Here is a 20,155-nt window from a genome sequence, read left to right as displayed (position 1 = left end):
ATAGATAGTAAACTATGAAAACTGAACCAAATGCTCAGGGTGTCGGGAGCCACATAGGAAGTGCCTTTGAGTCTCAGCACGGACGAGACCCTTAGTGCCAAGCAAAGCTGGTGCTGTCAGGTATAAATATGGAGAGGTAAAGTTCTCCTTTGCAAAGCTGATGCTGTTGGACATAAAAATGGAAAAGCAAAGCTCTCGTTTGCAAAGCTTCCTGAACACAGGGTTTTCTACACTCCCCCTACCCTGTTGTTCCATGAAGAGCAGCTCCCTCCTGGTGGCTGGTGCCGTGTAATTGGTCTCTCTTGCCCAGTGCTGTAAGCTGGGCCCTCTCTGGAGGAGAAACCTGGGTTCCCGAAGACATGTGATCAGAGCCGGGGCCCCGCCAGTTGGCGAGGGAATCCCAGGGCAGGTGCTGGGCGTGGAGGCCACGGGGGCATAGGCTACCAAGGTGACAGAGAACTGACCTTCTCTGGGGGCGCTGCACCTCGCTCACTCGCACACCTCACATCTCCCTGCTTGGCCCCGGAGGATGGCTGGTTAGCCAGAGACGGGTAAGATTCCTCAGGGAAGGAACAACCTAAGACAGGCACAGTCGCAGAGGGGCCATCAGGAGAGAAATTGGGGGCCAACAGAGGTGGGGCACAGACCCTCACCCCCCCAACTTGTCCCCATGGCTGCTTCGCTTCCCACGCCCAGCTCAGATGGGAACCCAGGTAGCAGATAAGAGACCTGGCCAATGGCAACTGCTCTCCCGCCGCAGCAGGGCTTTGTTTCCCATTTTCTCCGTGGACCACAGCTTTCCTCTGTGTGGAAGCAAAGCTTTGCTCTGTGTGATTCCCCTTGTTTTCCCCTGCCTTTGCCTAAGGTGATTTTTGTAGGATTGTTATTGGTGTTGGGAAAAATGTATAGTTTTAATGCAGGGGTTTAAGAAAAACCCCAATTTAGGGTAAAAACCAAGAGAAGGATTATAGCTACTTTGGCTTATTTAATGATTATATTTGTTGGGGAAATACAATGGTGGGAATATTTCTGCAGTAGCTTTTGATTTTAAAAGAAGAATTGCAAGAGTTATGGCCTCCCAGTGGAGTTATACACATGCTGGGAAATACCTGGGTATGGTGGCAAGGTTTTATGCAACAGTGGCTTTAATCAATGAGTTTACGGTACAATGTCCGTTCCCATGGTGTTTTAGAAGTATAAAAAATAATGTGTATTGTTTTGATTGTTTTGATTACTATTATAGGGTGAGAAAATCTGTGGATGAAATGTTGTATTTTTGCTTTTAATTGTTAATAGAATTATTTGCTTAAGTTTATAGCTTGATTGAGCAGAATGTGCAGGTACAAGAACACCTTAATCTTTTGAGAAGAATGAAGAAACCGTAAACAGAGTTCCTGATGTAGATGTGACCAACATGGACTTAACCTGTTTTGAGAGACTCTGGGCGATGGGAAAATTACCTAACCTGTTTTAATCAATCTGCTGATGTAAATTACCTTTGTTTTGTGGCCTATGTGGGGGAGTTTTTGGCGTGGGAATGAGGATGTTGAATTTGAAAATGAGATCACTTTATAGTATAAATGCTTTGAAATCACGAAGAATAAATTTGTCAGAGCCTTGCATCCTTTGAGGTGTCTTGTGCTCTGTCCACGCCGACTCCGTCTCCCCTTTGGGTGAAACCTGTTCAGCTGGGGCTGGTCCCCGGCAAGTGGCGCCCGAACAGGGACCTGAAGGGGTAAGTATTATTTTTTTATCGGACGGATAGGAGTCTCACCGTAGGGTGCTGCAGACCCCCAGTTAGGAATACTGGTTAGGAAGGTGAGTAAGGCGGTGTCAAGATGGGACACGCTGAGTCCAAAGAGAGGCTCTTATTTATTGATATAGTTAAACATATGATAAATGGAAGAGGAATTAAGGTAACTAATAAGCAATTAACTCAGTTTTTTCAGTTCGTACAGGAACAATGCCCATGGTTTCCAGAACAGGGAACAGTTAATATAGAAACCTGGCAAAAGGTGGGGCAAACTTTGCAAGTATATTACAGTCATTTTGGACCTGAGAAGGTTCCAGTAGATACTTTTACTTTATGGAACCTTATTAGAGAGAGCATTGCTCCCTTGCCTGAAGGTCAAAAGAACCCATATAAATATCCTACAGAAGTAATGGATGAATGTACTCCGTTACTTTCCCCAAAAACATTAAAAGATACTAAGGTTTTGGCTGCAACTTTAAAAGATTGTAACCTTAATGATAATGACTCAGAGGAGGAAACTGAGTCACCTACTGATAATAAGTTTAATTTGTTAAAGAACCCTCCTTTTGATGATGAATTGCCTTCTGCAGATCAGGATGATTTAGATGCTGCTGCATATGATTATGAAAGAAGGAAATATGAACCCCATGGTGCTTTTTCTATGCAAGAAACTAAGAAAAATAGGCCTAAATTACAGGATATGTGCCCTTTGGGTCGTTTACCGACCGCCCCACCGGCACCTCTAAGTTCTTCAGTTCCCCCTTTAAAAAGGTCAGGGCATTCAATTTTAAATGTTGGGGGCCTACCGCCTCCACCACCTTTTAAGGCCAAGGGCCCACCACCTCCACTACCTTTTAATAATAATCAAGGCAAAAATAAAAAGCATAGGAGAATAAATGATGAGGATGATGATTATGCTTTTGCGGCCTGTTTTCCAGTCATTTTTGAGGATGGTTTTGATGATGATGATGTATATTGGGATCCCTTGCCTTTAAAACTTTTAAAAGAACTTAAAAAGGCCTGTGTAGATTATGGACCGTTGGCACCTTATACTATGACTCTTATAGATGCCTTGGCAAATAGATGGATGACTCCATATGACTGGATTCAGGTTACAAAGGCCTGTTTATCGGGAGGACAATATTTACTTTGGAAGGCAGAATATGAGGAAGAGGTGGCTAAACAAAATGCTTTAAATAAGAAATGGGATAAATTTAATATTATTAAAGATATGTTATTAGGTCAAGGAGAATATGACTCAACCCAACAGCAGATGCATATGGGAAAGGAGGCCTTATGGCAAGTAACTACGTGTGCAGTGAATGCCTGGAAGTCTTTGCCTTTGACTCCAGGAAAGGCCTCTGTTTTGACAGATTTAAGACAAAAGTCTGAGGAGCCATATGAGGATTTTGTTTCTCGCTTGCTAATAGAGATAAACCGAGTGATAACTGATGAGGATGCAGCTAATATGTTGGCTAAACAACTAGCCTTTGAAAATGCCAATCCTGTTTGTCAGAACCTGATTCGCCCTATTAGAAAAACTGGAAGTATTTCAGATTTTATTAAACAATGTTCTGACGTTGGTCCCTCCTATATGCAAGGGATTGCTTTGGCAGCTGCCCTAAAGGGAGAAACACTTCCTCAATGCGTGATGAATATGGTTCAAAAAACAAAAAACTTTAAGGGGCCAAAAGGAAATAATTGTTTTGCTTGTGGAGGCGCAGGTCATTTTAGTAGGGAATGTCCTAATAAAAATATACCTTCAGCAAGTCCTATTAGAATGATATCTTCTGGTAATGATGGGGTCCCAAAGACTCCTTGCCAAAGATGTGGGAAAGGAAATCATTGGACTAAATTGTGTAGGAGTAAATATCACAAGGACGGATATATTCTTCCCCCTAATGGGGTTTTTGCAGGGCCTCAGGCTGGAGCTCAGATGCCAATATTTCCTGCACCTGCTTCTCCAAGTACACCTGCTGGAACTAATTCGGGAAACTTACTTCGGGCCCGACCCCGGGCCCAACAAACAATAGGGGCAATTCACCAGACGCTCAATCCCTTTCTTCCCTCAGGGGAATCGATGAATTGTTCAGGGCCACCCCAGGCAGCGCAGGATTGGACCTCTGTGCCACCTCCGCAACAATATTAACTCCTGACTCTCCAGTCGTAAAAATACCAACTGGGATTAAAGGTCCATTGCCCCCAGGAGTAATGGGTTTAATTATTGGTCGGAGTTCAACTTCTTTATCTGGCTTAACAGTGTTGCCTGGAGTTATTGATTCTGATTATACAGGAGAAATTTATATAATGGTGGCTCCCTCTAATAAAACACAACAAATTTATGTAGGACAAAGAATAGCACAGTTGTTATTATTACCATATTATAAAACAGGAAAGACTGTTGTTCAGGAAGCAAGAAATGAGAAAGGATTTGGCTCCAGTGATATGGTATTTTGGATTCAAGAAATTACCAAAAGCAGGCCTTTAAAAACTTTAAAAGTTAATGGAAAGAATATTCAGGGATTGTTAGATACAGGTGCAGATTCTTCCTGCATAGCAGGAAAAGATTGGCCTAGCAGCTGGCCCACCCAGCATGCTGATAATATGTTAACAGGTCTGGGAACTGCTCCAACAGTAGCTAAGAGTACCCAGATTTTAACCTGGGAGAATACTACTAATAAACAAGCGGGCTCCTTTTGTCCTTATGTAATACCTGGCCTGCCAATTTCCCTTTGGGGAAGAGATATACTTATGCAGATGGGAATGCTCCTGTATAGTCCAGATGATTGGGTCTCCTCACAAATGTTAAAAATGGGATATGACCCAGATAAAGGTCTAGGAAAAAATCAGGAGGGAAGATTATATCCTGTGGTTGCTGAGCCCAAATATGATAAACATGGAGTGGGCTATCCAAATTTATAACGGGGGCCATTGTTTTAAAAGCAGCTGACCCTATAGTGTGGCTTTCAGAGGAACCTGTATGGGTGGAACAATGGCCCCTAACTTCTGAGAAATTAGCAGCTGCAGAAGAATTAGTAAAACAGCAATTATCGGCAGGACACATTGAACCCTCTAACAGTCCTTGGAATACTCCTATATTTGTTATAAAGAAAAAATCAGGAAAATGGAGACTATTACAAGATCTTAGAGCAATAAATAAAACAATGGAAACAATGGGGGCTTTACAGCCTGGACTTCCCTCTCCAGTAGCCATCCCTGAAAATTATGCTATTATAGTTATAGACCTGCAAGATTGTTTTTTTACGATTCCCTTATATGAGAAGGACAGAAAAAGGTTTGCATTTAGTGTGCCTTCTCCTAATTTTATTAGACCATATCAGAGGTATCAATGGAAAGTTTTACCACAGGGCATGAAAAATAGCCCTACCTTATGTCAGAAATATGTAGATCAAGCCATATATAATATAAGACAGAAATATAAAGAAATATATTTAATACATTATATGGATGATATATTATTGGCCCATAAAGATAAGGCCTATTTACATCAGGCATTGCAGGATATGATGGAAGCTTTACAGGAGTATGGATTAAAAGTTGCTCCAGAGAAAATTCAAACTGAACCTCCTTATAATTATTTGGGCAGATTAATACAGGAATTTTCCATTCAGCATATACCTTTTCAGCTAAGAACTGATCATTTGGTTACTTTAAATGATTTTCAAAAGTTTTTAGGAGATATAAATTGGATAAGGCCTTTGTTAAAAATTACTACTTTGGAATTAAAACCTTTGTTTTTGATATTACAAGGAGATTCTAACCCCTTATCCCCTAGAGAGTTAACTGCAGAAGGAAAACAAGCCATAGAAAAAATAGAAAAAGCTTTAAAAAACGTTTTTATTAAAAGATTAGATTATACCAAACCTTGGGATTTAATTATTTTAAGGACTCCAGTTATTCCTACAGGATTATTATGGCAAGATGGACCATTAGAATGGATACATTTGGCTGCTAGTCCAAAAAAGATTGTTGCCTCATACCCTTTTATGGTTAGTTTGTTAATTATTAAAGGTAGAAAGAGAAGTAGAGAGTTATTTGGAAAAGATATGGATAACATAATTATACCTTATAATAAAGATCAATTAGAGGCCTTGCTGTTGTTAGAAGATTCATTAGGAATAGCCCTGGCCTCATTTGGAGGTCAGATTTTATTTCATTTGCCTAAAAGTGTATTGCTACAGTTTTTCAAGGAACATATGGTGGTTTTCCCTACATATTATAAGATGAAACCTTTGGAAGAGGCCATATTAGTATTTACTGATGGATCCTCTTCAGGGAGGGCAGCCTATATTATTAATAATGAAAAGAAGGTATTAAATACAGAAAATTGCTCAGCACAGCAATCAGAAATTATGGCAGTTATAGAAGTGATGAAATTAACCAGGGATAAAAAAATTAATTTATATACTGATTCCTTATATATAGTTAAAGTATTTCCAGCAATAGAAACAGCAGCCTTTCCTGAGAATAAGAGTACAATAATTAAGTTGCTTAAGAGATTACAAAAAAGTATATGGGAAAGAACACAGCCTTATTATATAGGCCACATTAGAGCTCACTCTGGATTGCCAGGGCCTTTAGCAGAAGGCAATGCCTCTGCTGATGCCCTGACTAAAATTTTTATAGTGGATGAAAATAAAGTACAAGAAGCCATAAAATCTCATCAGCTACATCATCAAAATGCTAATGCTTTAAGATATCAGTTTAGCCTATCCAGAGAAGCGGCAAGAGAAATAGTAAAAAATTGCTCTGTGTGCCCTACACAAACTAATGTACCTCAGCAAGGAGTAAATCCTCGAGGTTTACGAGCTAATGATTTGTGGCAAATGGATGTGACTCATGTACCTAGTTTTGGAAAGCTGTCCTATGTACATGTTTGTGTAGATACCTTTTCACATGTAATTGTAGCCTCAGCTAGGACTGGAGAAGCCTTTAAGGATGTGTGCCAGCACTTGATGTTTTGCTTTAGTTATTTGGGGATTCCCCGAAAGTTAAAAACTGATAATGGCCCTGCTTATGTTTCAAAATCTTTTCAGCAATTATGCCAACAGTTTGGCATAGCCCATAGTACAGGAATTCCTTATAATCCACAAGGACAAGCTATAATTGAAAGAACTAACCAGGTATTAAAAAATATGATTTATAAATTGCAAAATGGAGATTTAAAATATTTTTCTCCTCATCATTTACTTAATCATTCTATGTTTGTATTAAATTATTTAAATATGAATGATAAAGAGAAAACTCCTATGATGAGACATTGGGATATAAATGAAGAAAATATAAAACCAAAGGTATTATGGAAGGATGTTTTAACAGGAAAATGGAATGGGCCAGATACATTATTAACTAGTGGTAGAGGATACGCTTGTATTTTTCCCCAGAATTTTGATTCACCAATTTGGATTCCTGATCGATTAATCAGACACCCTGAGGCGGGGAATTTATCGAACCGTTTTTCAGAAAAGAAATTTCACTGCCGAGATGGCGGAACCGCATCCACAGAAAGTGAAACCAAACAGTTTTGTGGCTGCGACGAAACAGCTGTCGCTTGAATCATTTTGCGATAAGGAAGTACAAACTTCTCCAAAAATTTTGGAGAAAAAGCCTTTATTACGTTCTACATGGGGAGCAATTAAAAAGCTTTGCCTGAGTGCTGAGAATGTTGTGATTGCTCAAGAATTGCCTTTGATGACTGCTAATTTTTTTGTGGCTATGCTTAGCTTGCTTTTGGTTCAGGTAAGTGCCAACGGTACGTATTGGGCTTATTTTCCAGATCCTCCTATTTTACATACATGTACCTGGAAAGATTTTAATATTCCAGTAACTTCCTCATTTCCTGAATTGACCGATGGCATTCGAGGAGTACAGGGCTATAAACAATTTGTAATTAATTTTAATTATTCATTTACAGGTCAGACTGATTTTCCTCCAATATGCTTTTTTTTTGATTCAGGGTCAATAGGAGGTAATCAAACAAAAAATGGGTGTTTGTCAGTAGTTGATGCAGGATTTTTGACAGACTCCCCTAAAAGGCCTAAAAAGCCAACAGGAAAAGATAAAACCACAAGATATTTATGGTCATTGTTAGGGAAGGTTGTAGGACAAAACCAAGTTTTTGTTAATAAATCTTTGGCTAAAGTTGTTCATCCTCCTAAATATGATGATTGTGATGAGATTATAGGGGAAGCTACAAATGAATGGATTTGGATAGATATTAAAACTGGATATCCTTCATGGATATATTGCATGTATAATAAAGAGAATAAAATATTCATTCCTGGAACTAAATATTATATTTCAGATTGGAGTATTAGTTTTCCTGAAGGAGATTATAGAACATATTTAAAGTTAGGCTTGCTATACCCATGGAATGATTCCTATATTCCCCGTCCATTGAAGGTAGATAGATGGAATAGTCATGGATGGGTGGCTCCTATTTATACTTTTGTTTATGAAAATAAAACCTATTATCAATCTCAGTTATGAAGATTACCCTTAACCACTTGTAAAATAACGTTAATTAGAGCTACTACCCATGCGGAAGAATATTATGTTCAAACCTGTGTGACATCTCCATATTCCTTATTGCTTTCCAATGATAGTGAAAAGTTGCAGATTATGCAGTATAATATGAGGTTTTATATTACCTGTCAGCAATGCATACTGACCACTTGTATTGTTCCTGAAATGAATGTTTCAACCATAATGGTGTTAAAAAGACCAGCTTATATTATGCTGCCAGTAGCGCTTAATGAATCTTGGTATACAGATATAGGGGCGGAAATTGTAAGACAGGTTGGAGAGCTCATACGGCCGAAAAGATTTGTGGCTACTTTGATTTTGGGAATTTCCGCCTTGATAGGAATACTGAGTTCTTTTACTGTTGCAACATATACTTTAGTAAAAGAAGTACAAACAGCACAATATGCTAATGATTTATCAAAAAATATATCCTTGGCTTTGGCGACTCAGGAAATAATAGATAGAAAGTTAGAAGCTAAAGTTGATGCCCTTGAAGAAGCAGTTTTACATATTGGTCAAGAACTTACTGCTTTAAAAATTCGCTTATCTTTAACATGTCATAAAAAATATTCTTGGATATGTGTTACTCCCTTAAAAGTAAATTATTCTGAATATTCTTGGGAACAAATTCAAATGCATATTTTAAATGTATGGAATTCTAGTGATTTGGGAATTGATTTGGAACATTTACATAAACAAATTCATGATATTGCGGCCTCTCAATATGATATGAATCCCTCAAAAGTTGCTGCAGAATTTTTACAAAATTTACAAAGTTATTTTAAAGATAATTCCTTTATGCATATTTTAATAAATTATGGGGCTGCCGGAGTGGTTATAATTTTGCTTCTTATTTTTTTTCCAGTTATTATTCGATTAATTCAAGCTGCCCTTCAAAGTGTATATAAAACCAAAGTGGAATTGCATACTGCCCTTTTAAAAAATAAAAAAGGGGGAGATGTCGGGAGCCACATAGGAAGTGCCTTTGAGTCTCAGCACGGACGAGACCCTTAGTGCCAAGCAAAGCTGGTGCTGTCAGGTATAAATATGGAGAGGTAAAGTTCTCCTTTGCAAAGCTGATGCTGTTGGACATAAAAATGGAAAAGCAAAGCTCTCGTTTGCAAAGCTTCCTGAACACAGGGTTTTCTACACTCCCCCTACCCTGTTGTTCCATGAAGAGCAGCTCCCTCCTGGTGGCTGGTGCCGTGTAATTGGTCTCTCTTGCCCAGTGCTGTAAGCTGGGCCCTCTCTGGAGGAGAAACCTGGGTTCCCGAAGACATGTGATCAGAGCCGGGGCCCCGCCAGTTGGCGAGGGAATCCCAGGGCAGGTGCTGGGCGTGGAGGCCACGGGGGCATAGGCTACCAAGGTGACAGAGAACTGACCTTCTCTGGGGGCGCTGCACCTCGCTCACTCGCACACCTCACATCTCCCTGCTTGGCCCCGGAGGATGGCTGGTTAGCCAGAGACGGGTAAGATTCCTCAGGGAAGGAACAACCTAAGACAGGCACAGTCGCAGAGGGGCCATCAGGAGAGAAATTGGGGGCCAACAGAGGTGGGGCACAGACCCTCACCCCCCCAACTTGTCCCCATGGCTGCTTCGCTTCCCACGCCCAGCTCAGATGGGAACCCAGGTAGCAGATAAGAGACCTGGCCAATGGCAACTGCTCTCCCGCCGCAGCAGGGCTTTGTTTCCCATTTTCTCCGTGGACCACAGCTTTCCTCTGTGTGGAAGCAAAGCTTTGCTCTGTGTGATTCCCCTTGTTTTCCCCTGCCTTTGCCTAAGGTGATTTTTGTAGGATTGTTATTGGTGTTGGGAAAAATGTATAGTTTTAATGCAGGGGTTTAAGAAAAACCCCAATTTAGGGTAAAAACCAAGAGAAGGATTATAGCTACTTTGGCTTATTTAATGATTATATTTGTTGGGGAAATACAATGGTGGGAATATTTCTGCAGTAGCTTTTGATTTTAAAAGAAGAATTGCAAGAGTTATGGCCTCCCAGTGGAGTTATACACATGCTGGGAAATACCTGGGTATGGTGGCAAGGTTTTATGCAACAGTGGCTTTAATCAATGAGTTTACGGTACAATGTCCGTTCCCATGGTGTTTTAGAAGTATAAAAAATAATGTGTATTGTTTTGATTGTTTTGATTACTATTATAGGGTGAGAAAATCTGTGGATGAAATGTTGTATTTTTGCTTTTAATTGTTAATAGAATTATTTGCTTAAGTTTATAGCTTGATTGAGCAGAATGTGCAGGTACAAGAACACCTTAATCTTTTGAGAAGAATGAAGAAACCGTAAACAGAGTTCCTGATGTAGATGTGACCAACATGGACTTAACCTGTTTTGAGAGACTCTGGGCGATGGGAAAATTACCTAACCTGTTTTAATCAATCTGCTGATGTAAATTACCTTTGTTTTGTGGCCTATGTGGGGGAGTTTTTGGCGTGGGAATGAGGATGTTGAATTTGAAAATGAGATCACTTTATAGTATAAATGCTTTGAAATCACGAAGAATAAATTTGTCAGAGCCTTGCATCCTTTGAGGTGTCTTGTGCTCTGTCCACGCCGACTCCGTCTCCCCTTTGGGTGAAACCTGTTCAGCTGGGGCTGGTCCCCGGCATCAGGGAATAAGGATGTCTTCACCAAATTGATTTTCTTATGAAATGTAGCTAAATTCATTTTTGTTCAAATTTTTGTTGAATAAGAATATTCTAAAGAATATTAATGAAACCAAATTCAATTGTATTAGATTAATGAATACCAAAACAAGCTATTTTTTTATGCTTGAACATGTGGTACATTTTCAGATTGTCATTTTGAAAAATAATCACTCTCCAGTAGTCTAGATAGAGAAGGTGAATTTGTGTGTTTACTTGTGTTTCCTATTTTCAAAAAATAGGAAAATAAAAAAACCCTCAGACAGGAGAGTTATTGTGATGTTTCATTTTTTTATGAAAATGCAAAATAACCTACTTAATCAATTGGAAATTGTAGTTAGGTAGATAATGGGAATGTAAGATTTCCCATATATAAAGAAAGCAGGTTGATAGAAAGAAATTTGAATATTTGATACTTAGATATTTTTATCCTTTGTCTCACTTTCCAAATTAAGCTTTGTGTGTTTTCTGCATGCAGCTATGACAGAAGCTATGTGCCCTGGCCCCAGCTCTGGGTGTTGGTGCAGGTCAGGCCACATGCCGAGTGCTAAACAATTCACCAGCTGTGTATCAGAGTGTGAGCACAGGGGGATCTGCCACAAACTATTCCTATTCATCACATGGAAAAGATGAGAGACCAAAAAAAAAAGAAAGAAAGAAAGAAAGAAAAGAAATGCATATTTGTCTGAGCTCTACTCTTTAGGAAGGATCTCAATTACATCTTTTCTTTGTCTGAGCTTAAATAATGGAACTCATGAACCTGCAATCTTAATGAGAAAAAAAAGCCAGGGGTGAGGGAGGAGATACCATGTCCAATGTAGTGGAAAGAGAAAAGAAGTGAAGACAATAGCTTTAAACAGATGAGAACATGTGAAGCATGTTGCTCATGAAAAACCTTACCACTACTTTGTGAAGATTTGTGAGTTAATCTAGCAAATACAATTATGAAACGGATATTTTTTTGGTTTTGTTTTTAATTTTATTTATTTATTTATTTATGGCTGGGTTGGGTCTTCATTGCTGCACGTGGGCTTCCTCTAGTTGCAGCCAGCGGGGGCTACTCTTCATTGTGATGCATGGGCTTCTCATTGCGGTGGCTTCTCTGGTTGCAGAGCATGGGCTCTAGGCCCGCAGACTTCAGTAGTTGTGGCACTCGCACTCAGTAGTTGTGACTCATGGGCTCTAGAGTGCAGGCTCAGTAGTTGTGGCACACAGGTTTAGTTGCTCCACGGCATCTGGGATCTTCCTGAACCAGGGCTCAAACCCATGTCCCCTGAATTGGCAGGCGGATTCTTAACCACTGCACCACCAGGGAAGCCCTGAAATGGATATTTTTAATGCCACAGAATAAAATACAAGGGATAAGAAAAGGAACAAGCTTAACTGATTATTTACCCAATTTCATTTTTTGGATGCATTTATTTTCACCTCGCATTTATTTGAGGGTAGGTATTTCAAAATGTTAGCAAAATTATCAAACTAAATTTAAACAACTTGGCTAACTTTTCTAAGTTTTAAGATGCTCTAGGTATGTTTTGACAATTGAAAAAGAAAAATAAAATATCCCACCACCTTCCTCTTGTAACAGGGAAGAAAACCTGACTCCATGTTGGATCTGTTTCTTCTACTTTGACCTTTGATTTCCATTACTTTAGTTCTGTCTATAGCTATAGACATACATAAGGATCTGCCTCGGGTAACCCTGCCCCTCTGCCTAAATGTTAAACTTAAGTGCCTTTGTTCAGCTTACAGGGAAACACCACGACCTTGCCCACCTTTGAATGGCTGCAGAAAAGAAGAAATTAACACATCCCCTCCCCAAAGCTGGCCAAAACCAGGAGATATTTTGCAAGACTTATAGCCTTTTTACTTTACTTCCTCACCTCCTCCCCCTCTCTCTTCTATAAAAGCAACTAGCATCCAGACCCTGATAAGATGATATTTTAGGACCCTAGTCCACCATCTTCTCAGATGCCCAGCTTTCCGAATAAAGTCGTTATTCCTTGCCTCAACACCTTGTCTCCAATTTATTGGCCTGTTGTGCCACGAGCAGAGAGAGCTTGGACTCAGTAACACTCTCAAAAGGTTACCTTGATAGGCAGTATAATGTGATTCAGGAAACTAGTTCTCCAGTCTTATTCTGCCAGTTCCTTCCTAGCTGTGTTTTGTGAGACAAAGAGCTAACCTCTCTGGAGCTAGATTTCTTTGTCTTTAAAATGACAGGGTTGGACTGGACCATCTGCAGGGCTCTTTTTCCTTTTTTTTCTTTTTTTTGTTTTTTTTGTTGCTGTTGTTGGCCACACCATGCAGCTTGTGGGATCTTAGTTCCCTAACCAGGGATTGAACCCAGGCCTTCGGCAGTGAAAGTGCCAAGTCCTAACCACTAGACTGCCAGGGAATTCCCTCTTTTTCCATTTTAAAACTCTGTACCTTTTAAAAATTATTATTCCTATTTTTAAGCTGCACCTACTTGGTACAGAACAAAAGAGAGACTGGAAGAAAATGAGTTAGATAACCAAAATCAATTTAGGCAAGGAAAAAAAATTGTAGGCTTGAATTATCCAAATACACATAAATGCCCATAAGAGATATATAATTTCTTGAACTTCTGTTTACTTCATAGCATATAATTACATTATTTTGTAATGCAATTAATAATATTCAAAATGCCTCCATTTTGAAGAAGATTAATTTTAAATCTTTTACTAAATGGTCACTTCTTTGACAAGTACAAAACATTGCTAAAAACAGTTAAATGGCCAATATGATATTTATCAGTAGCACCATTTGAGGCAGAATTGCTTTCCCATGTTCCTAGCAAAAGGGCATTTTCAAAGTCACACATGAGATGAAACTTCCATACTCTTCACTTGTGATATTTAGTTATCACCATGGGATATATTTTTCTGGTATTTTGGTATAAAAAGCATTATGACATCTAAAGAAAAGTTGATGCTTTTTGTGACTTGAATTTCAGGGTTTAAAAAAATGCTTCTTTGCCATCATGAAAATGGGTAATGCCAAGAAACAGGTCTTAAATGTGTTACACCTCAATGTTAGAACTAATTTACAAAGAGGCCATTTTGTAAGTTTGTATTTGTAAATGAATATTTGTAACCAGTGGGATTCAGGACACACTACCCTAAATATGGCACCTTGGCATATTGAATTTTTTTTTAATTGGAGTATAATTGCTTTACAATCTTGTGTTAGTTTCTGCTGTACAAAGAAGTGAATCAGCTACATGTATACATACATCCCCTCCTTCTTGGACCTCGCTCCCCACCCCATCCCACCCATCTAGGTCATCACAGAGGACTGAGCTGAGTTCCCTATGCTATACAACAGGTTCCCACTAGCTATCTGTTTTAAAAATGGTAGTGTATTTATGTCAAACCTAATCTCCCAATTCATCCCACCCTCCCCTTCCCCCCCTGTGTCAGCACATCCATTCTCTATGTTTGCATCTCTATTCCTGCCCTGCAAATAGGACCATTTTTCTAGATTCCACATACATGTGTTAATATGCAATATTTGTTTTTCTCTCTCTGACTTACTTCACTCTGTATGACAGACTTTAGGTCCATCCACTCTCTACAAATGACCCAATTTCGTTCCTTTTTATGGCTGAGTAATATTCCATTATATATATATGTACCACATTTTCTTTATCCATTCATCAGTCAATGGACATTTAGGTTGTTTCCATATCCTGGCTATTGTAAATAGTGCTGCAATGAACATTGGGGTACATATGATTTTTGAATTATGGTTTTCTCAGGGTATATGCCCAGTAGTGGGATTGCTGGGTCATATGGTAGTTCTATTTTTAGTTTTTTAAGGAGCTACATGCAGTTCTCCATAGTGGCTGTATCAAATTACATTCCCACAACCAGTGCAAGAGGGTTCCCTTTTCTCCACACCCTCTCCAGCATTTATTGTTTCTAGGTTTTTCGCATATTGAATATTTTAAATTGAAGGAGTTTGAGAAAACAGCAGAAACACGAAGGTCACTCTGAACTCCACCCCCACCCCTCCCTGCCACAGCCCCTCCCCTGAAACAAGTCATAAAACCTTCATATGAGGCTGTGTCCTCCCTATACCCAGAGGAAAGGATCCATACTGTTATAGGAAGTGGGACCCCTTCAAGGGCCCAAGAGTGGGCTCTTGTCTAACACTCAGAAATGAATTGTCTGAGGAGACACATGTGCTGACAAAGCAAGAGACTTTATTGGGAAGGGGCAAGAGAGGAGCACGGTAAGGGAACACAGGAGAACTCCCCTGCCACGTGGCTCGCCGTCTCAGGCCTTATGGTAATTGGGTTAGTTTCCAGGTTGTCTCTGGCCAATCACTCTGATTCAGGGTCCTTCCTGGTGGCACGCACACTGCTCAGCCAAGATGGATTCCAGCAAGAAGGATTCTGGGAGGTTGGTAGGACATATGGACTGGAGTCTCCTCTCTCCTCTTGACCTTTCCCGAATTCTTCCAGTTGGTGGTAGCTTGTTAGTTCCGCATTCCTTACCAGGACCTCCTGTTGTAAGATAACTCATGCAAGTGGTTACTATGGTGCCTGGCCAGGGCGGGCAGTTTCAGTCAGTGGTTCCCCTAACAATCCTTTTCTCCAAAGACAAAGGGATGCCAACAAGAATCTTAACAAGCAGATATTGCTAAATTTCCCTCATTTTACTACAATTATCTACTGTTAAATTGATTAAAAAGAGAGGCCATTATATTGAGGTGGCTCTAATGCCATGGCATCCTACATAAGCAAACCAAAATCTAAGCCTGTAAATGCCTCAAGGTTACAAAATCAAAATGCTAAGAACAACCAATCACAAATAGCCAACCAGGTTTTAAGCTACAGCAAATGAAATCATTTCCTTTTTTTGATTCTCTCTATAAATCTTTTCCCTATCTCCTGTTAGTGGAGTTCCCCTAACCACTTCAGGTTCAGCGTTGCCAGATTTGAATGGATAAATGCTCAGAAAACTCTTAAAATGTTTAATATACCTCAGTTTATCTTTTAACACCTCATACTCCCTAACCTATCATATTCCTCCATGACTGTCCACTCTTCATTAAACCTAGCATAAACTACTGAGATCTAACTGTGTATTTAGGTCTTTATTTCCTTATGAAAGCTCCCGTGTCATGTAAAACTTATATTAAATAAATTGGTATGCTTTACTTCTGTTTATTTGTCTTTGTCAGTTTAATTTTCAGACCCAGCCAGGGATCCTAAGAAGGCCACAGAAAACTTTTTTCTGCCCTACGTAACTTTATTTTCTTCAATATATGATTTCTATATATTTATTTGTGACAAGAGTCTTTCTTTTTCTAACCCTATTTTGAACATTCAAGCATAGGAAATATTCATGTGGAAAATTAGGTATATTTTGTAAAAATCCTCAAGAATAAATGAAATTGTTAAGTACTAATTAATAGGAAAATAATATTTATTGTATTTCTTTATATGCTAGGTACTCTACCATATATTTTACATATATTTTCTAATGTGAAAGATGGTTTACTTGCAAAGGGGTTATATCATGTACAATAAAAATTTTAAACAAAATAAATTTTAAAACTAGGTATGCAAAAAACATTCCATCTGCAAATTAACTACAGAAATCTGCATTACTGCATACTAGTAGAAAAAACTTTGTGGTTTTACTGCATACCAGGAGAAAAACAATGGCATCAAAGACATTAATTAATGTATTATCAAAGACATTAATTTAAAATAATTATATTGAGTTGGAAAATGGTGAGTTAAAAAATAAAGGAGCTTATTTACAAATGGCCAAAAGGCACAGGAGATGCTCAGCATCACTCATCATGAGGGGAATGCAAATCAAAACTACAGTGAGGGGCTTCCCCGGTGGCGCAGTGGTTGACAGTCCGCCTGCCGATGCAGGGGACACGGGTTCGTGCCCCGGTCCGGGAAGATCCCACATGCCGCAGAGCGGCTGGGCCCGTGAGCCATGGCCGCTGAGCCTGCGCGTCCAGAGCCTGTGCTCCGCAACGAGAGAGGCCACAACAGTGAGAGGCCCGCGTACCGCAAAAAAAAAAAAAAAAAAACTACAGTGAGATATCACCTCACACTCAGTAGGATGCTGCTATCAAAAACGAGCAAAAAATAACAAGTGTTGGTGAGGTTGTGGAGAAATTGGAACCCTTATGCACTGTTGGCAGGATTGTAAAATGGTGCATCTGCTATAGAAAACTATACAGAGTTTCCCAAAAAAATTAAAAATAAAACTACCATTTGATCCAGCAATCCTACTTTTAGGTATATATCTAAAAGAATTAAAAGCAGAGTTTCAAAGAAATATTTGCACACCCATCCATCGCAGCACTTTTCATAAGAGCTAAGAGGTGGAAGCAACCCAAAATGTCCATCAACAGATAAATGGATAAACAAAATACATCCATGGTATATACATAAAATGGCTTATCATTCTGTCTTAAAAAGGAAGGAAATCCTGTCACATGCTGCAACGTGGATGACCCTTGAGGACATTATCTAAGGGAAATAAACCAGTCACACAAAGACAAGTACTGTATGATTCCACTTATGTGAGGTACCTAGAGCAGTCAAATTCATAGAGACAGAAAGTAGAAAGGTGATAACCAGGGACTGGGGAGAAAGGGAAAAGGGGAGTTGTTTGATGGGCATAGTGTTTCGGATTTGCAGGATGAAAAAAATAACAATGTGAATACATTTAACACTATTGAGCTATGTACTGAAAAATGCTTAAGATGGTAAATTTTATGTTAAATATTTTTACTATAATAATAATAATTAATTAAACAGCTTACATTTCTAAATCAATGTTTTTATAATCTGTTTTATTAAACAGAGTGAAATATAGAATAATCTCTAAAATCTTATTTTTGCTCTTCCATGTAAAGTATATGCCAGTAAATCAACTGTACTTCAATTAAGAAAAAAAAAAGGAGGGGCTTCCCTGGTGGCGCAGTGGTTGGGAGTCTGCCTGCTGATGCAGGGGACACGGGTTCGTGCCCTGGTCTGGGAAGATCCCACATGCCGTGGAGTGGCTGGGCCCGTGAGCTATGGCCGCTGAGCCTGTGCTCCGCAACGGGAGAGGCCACAGCAGTGAGAGGCCCGCGTGCCGCAACAACAACAACAAAAAAGGATATGCCATTATGTCAATCTTTAAACAATTATCCTAGCTAAGATAAAAAAGCATTGCATATTTAAATTGATGAATATATATCCTCCTAAAAACATGGAAACAAACTAATGTCCTTTTAGGAAGCAAACTAGTTGAAAGTGATAAAGTTCTGGTGATCTGATAGGAAGATAGTTGTGATTTTCAATTTGGATATTGTATAAAGTCTATGTAATAAAGGTGAAGATTAATTCAAATCCAAATAGTTTCTAATGTGTATCAGAAAGATCACGGACTACCCATCATAATCTTCTCACCACTTCTCAGATAAGTAGTGTTCATGTAACATACTTTATTAGTCTCCATCATTCTGTAGACAATTAAAGGAACATAAAAGGACTCCCAGTAACGTGATAGATCAAATGTTAATATCCATAACCTTTAGAGAACTCCTAAAGTCAAAAAATAAAAATATCCCAGTCGAAAAACAGGTATGGTACATAAACATACTTTGCAAAAGGATAAGTAGCAAATAGCCAATAGACATGAAATAAAAATCAGCCTCAAGAGCAATAAAAAAAAAAGAATTTTAATGCAAATATGGTCTTAGCTTTGTCATGTTGACAGAAATTTGTTGTAAAATTCATACTTTTTTTTTAAAGATTTTTTTTGATGTGGATCATTTTTAAAGTCTTTATTGAATTTGTTACAATATTGCTTCTGTTTTACGTCTTGGTTTTTTGGCTTCAAGGCATGTGGGATCCCAGCTCCCCGACCAAAGATCAAACCTGCACCCCCTGCATTGGAAGGCAAAGTCTTAACCACTGGACCACCAGGGAATCCTGTAAAATTCATACTTTTAAGTATATTTGGGTGAAAATATTCTGAAGGACATTAACAATATTGGATATCCTTCAACCTAGTTGTCCTAGTTGGGGAGATTTATTTTAATGAAATAAATAGAGACATGCACAAAAATTTTGTATGCCTCTGTTTATCAAAGCATTATGCCTTGTGCAGCATAACATTGGAATGAAGCTAAGTGACCAACCAAAGGGGAATGGTTAAATAAATTCTGATACACATATGCAATGAAATACTATACAGCTTTAAAAGAATATTTAATGGCTTAAGAAATTATCAAGGAGTTTAGATTTAGAAACGAGATAAACTGTATTATATTTTATGCTACTTTACTACCTATTTTATTTTATTTTTTAATAAATTTTTATTTATTTATTTATGGCTGCATTGGGTTTTCGTTGCTGCACGCAGGCTTCTCATTGCAGTGGCTTCTCTTGTCGCAGAGCACGGACTCTAAGCACGCAGGCTTCACTAGTTGTGGTATGTGGGCTCAGTAGTTGTGGCTTGTGGCCTCTAGAGCACAGGTTCAGTAGTTGTGGCGCATGAGCTTAGTTGCTCGTGGCATGTGGGATCTTCCCAGACCAGGGCTCGAACCCATGTCCCCTGCATTGGCAGGCAGATTCCCAATGACTGTGCCACCAGGGAAGTCCCTAAAATACTACCTATTTTAAAACAAAAATACATGCATCGAAAAACACAAGAATATTAAACGTCAACAAGTGTCTAAAAAAGTAGATACCACTAGGTGGTAGAAGGGATGGTTTTTAAAATTATGTGTAATACACTTTTCTCATATAAATATATATTACTTATTACTTTTATCATTTTTTTTTTTACTTTTATCATTTTTTCAATGTACGTGATGGGGGGAACAAATTAGGAATTTGGGAGTAACACATACACACTTCTATATATAAAGTAGATAAAAAACAAGGACCAGCTGTGTAGCATAGGGAACTGTACTGAATATTTTGTAATAACCTATTGGGAAAAGAATCTGAAAAAGAAATATATATATATATATATATATATATACACATCTGAATCACTTTGCTGTACAACTAACACAACATGGTAATTCAACTATACGTCAATAAAAAATAAATTTAAAAAAACTTAAAAATAAAATGTATGTGATAATGTTCCTTTACAAAATCAGAAAAACTGAGTTATTTTTAGATGCACATTTGCCC

General features: G+C 38.7%; 2 protein-coding genes across 2 annotated transcripts in view; both read left to right on the top strand.

Moving 5' to 3' along the window:
* Positions 1–3,902, top strand: part of LOC132594445 (endogenous retrovirus group K member 8 Gag polyprotein-like) — a 43,472-nt gene extending 39,570 nt beyond the window's left edge. Inside the window, exon 4 of the mRNA XM_070044658.1 lies at positions 1,950–3,902. Coding sequence (XP_069900759.1) covers positions 1,950–3,902 — 1,953 coding nt within the window. The remainder of the gene's footprint in view (positions 1–1,949) is intronic.
* LUZP4 (leucine zipper protein 4) overlaps positions 1–20,155 on the top strand; it is a 93,678-nt gene that overhangs the window by 39,577 nt on the left and 33,946 nt on the right. The window lies entirely within an intron of this gene.

Source organism: Globicephala melas, chromosome X (assembly GCF_963455315.2).
Source record: "Globicephala melas chromosome X, mGloMel1.2, whole genome shotgun sequence".
NCBI classification, from domain to species: domain Eukaryota; kingdom Metazoa; phylum Chordata; class Mammalia; order Artiodactyla; family Delphinidae; genus Globicephala; species Globicephala melas.
This window is presented reverse-complemented; position numbering and strand designations above follow the sequence as displayed.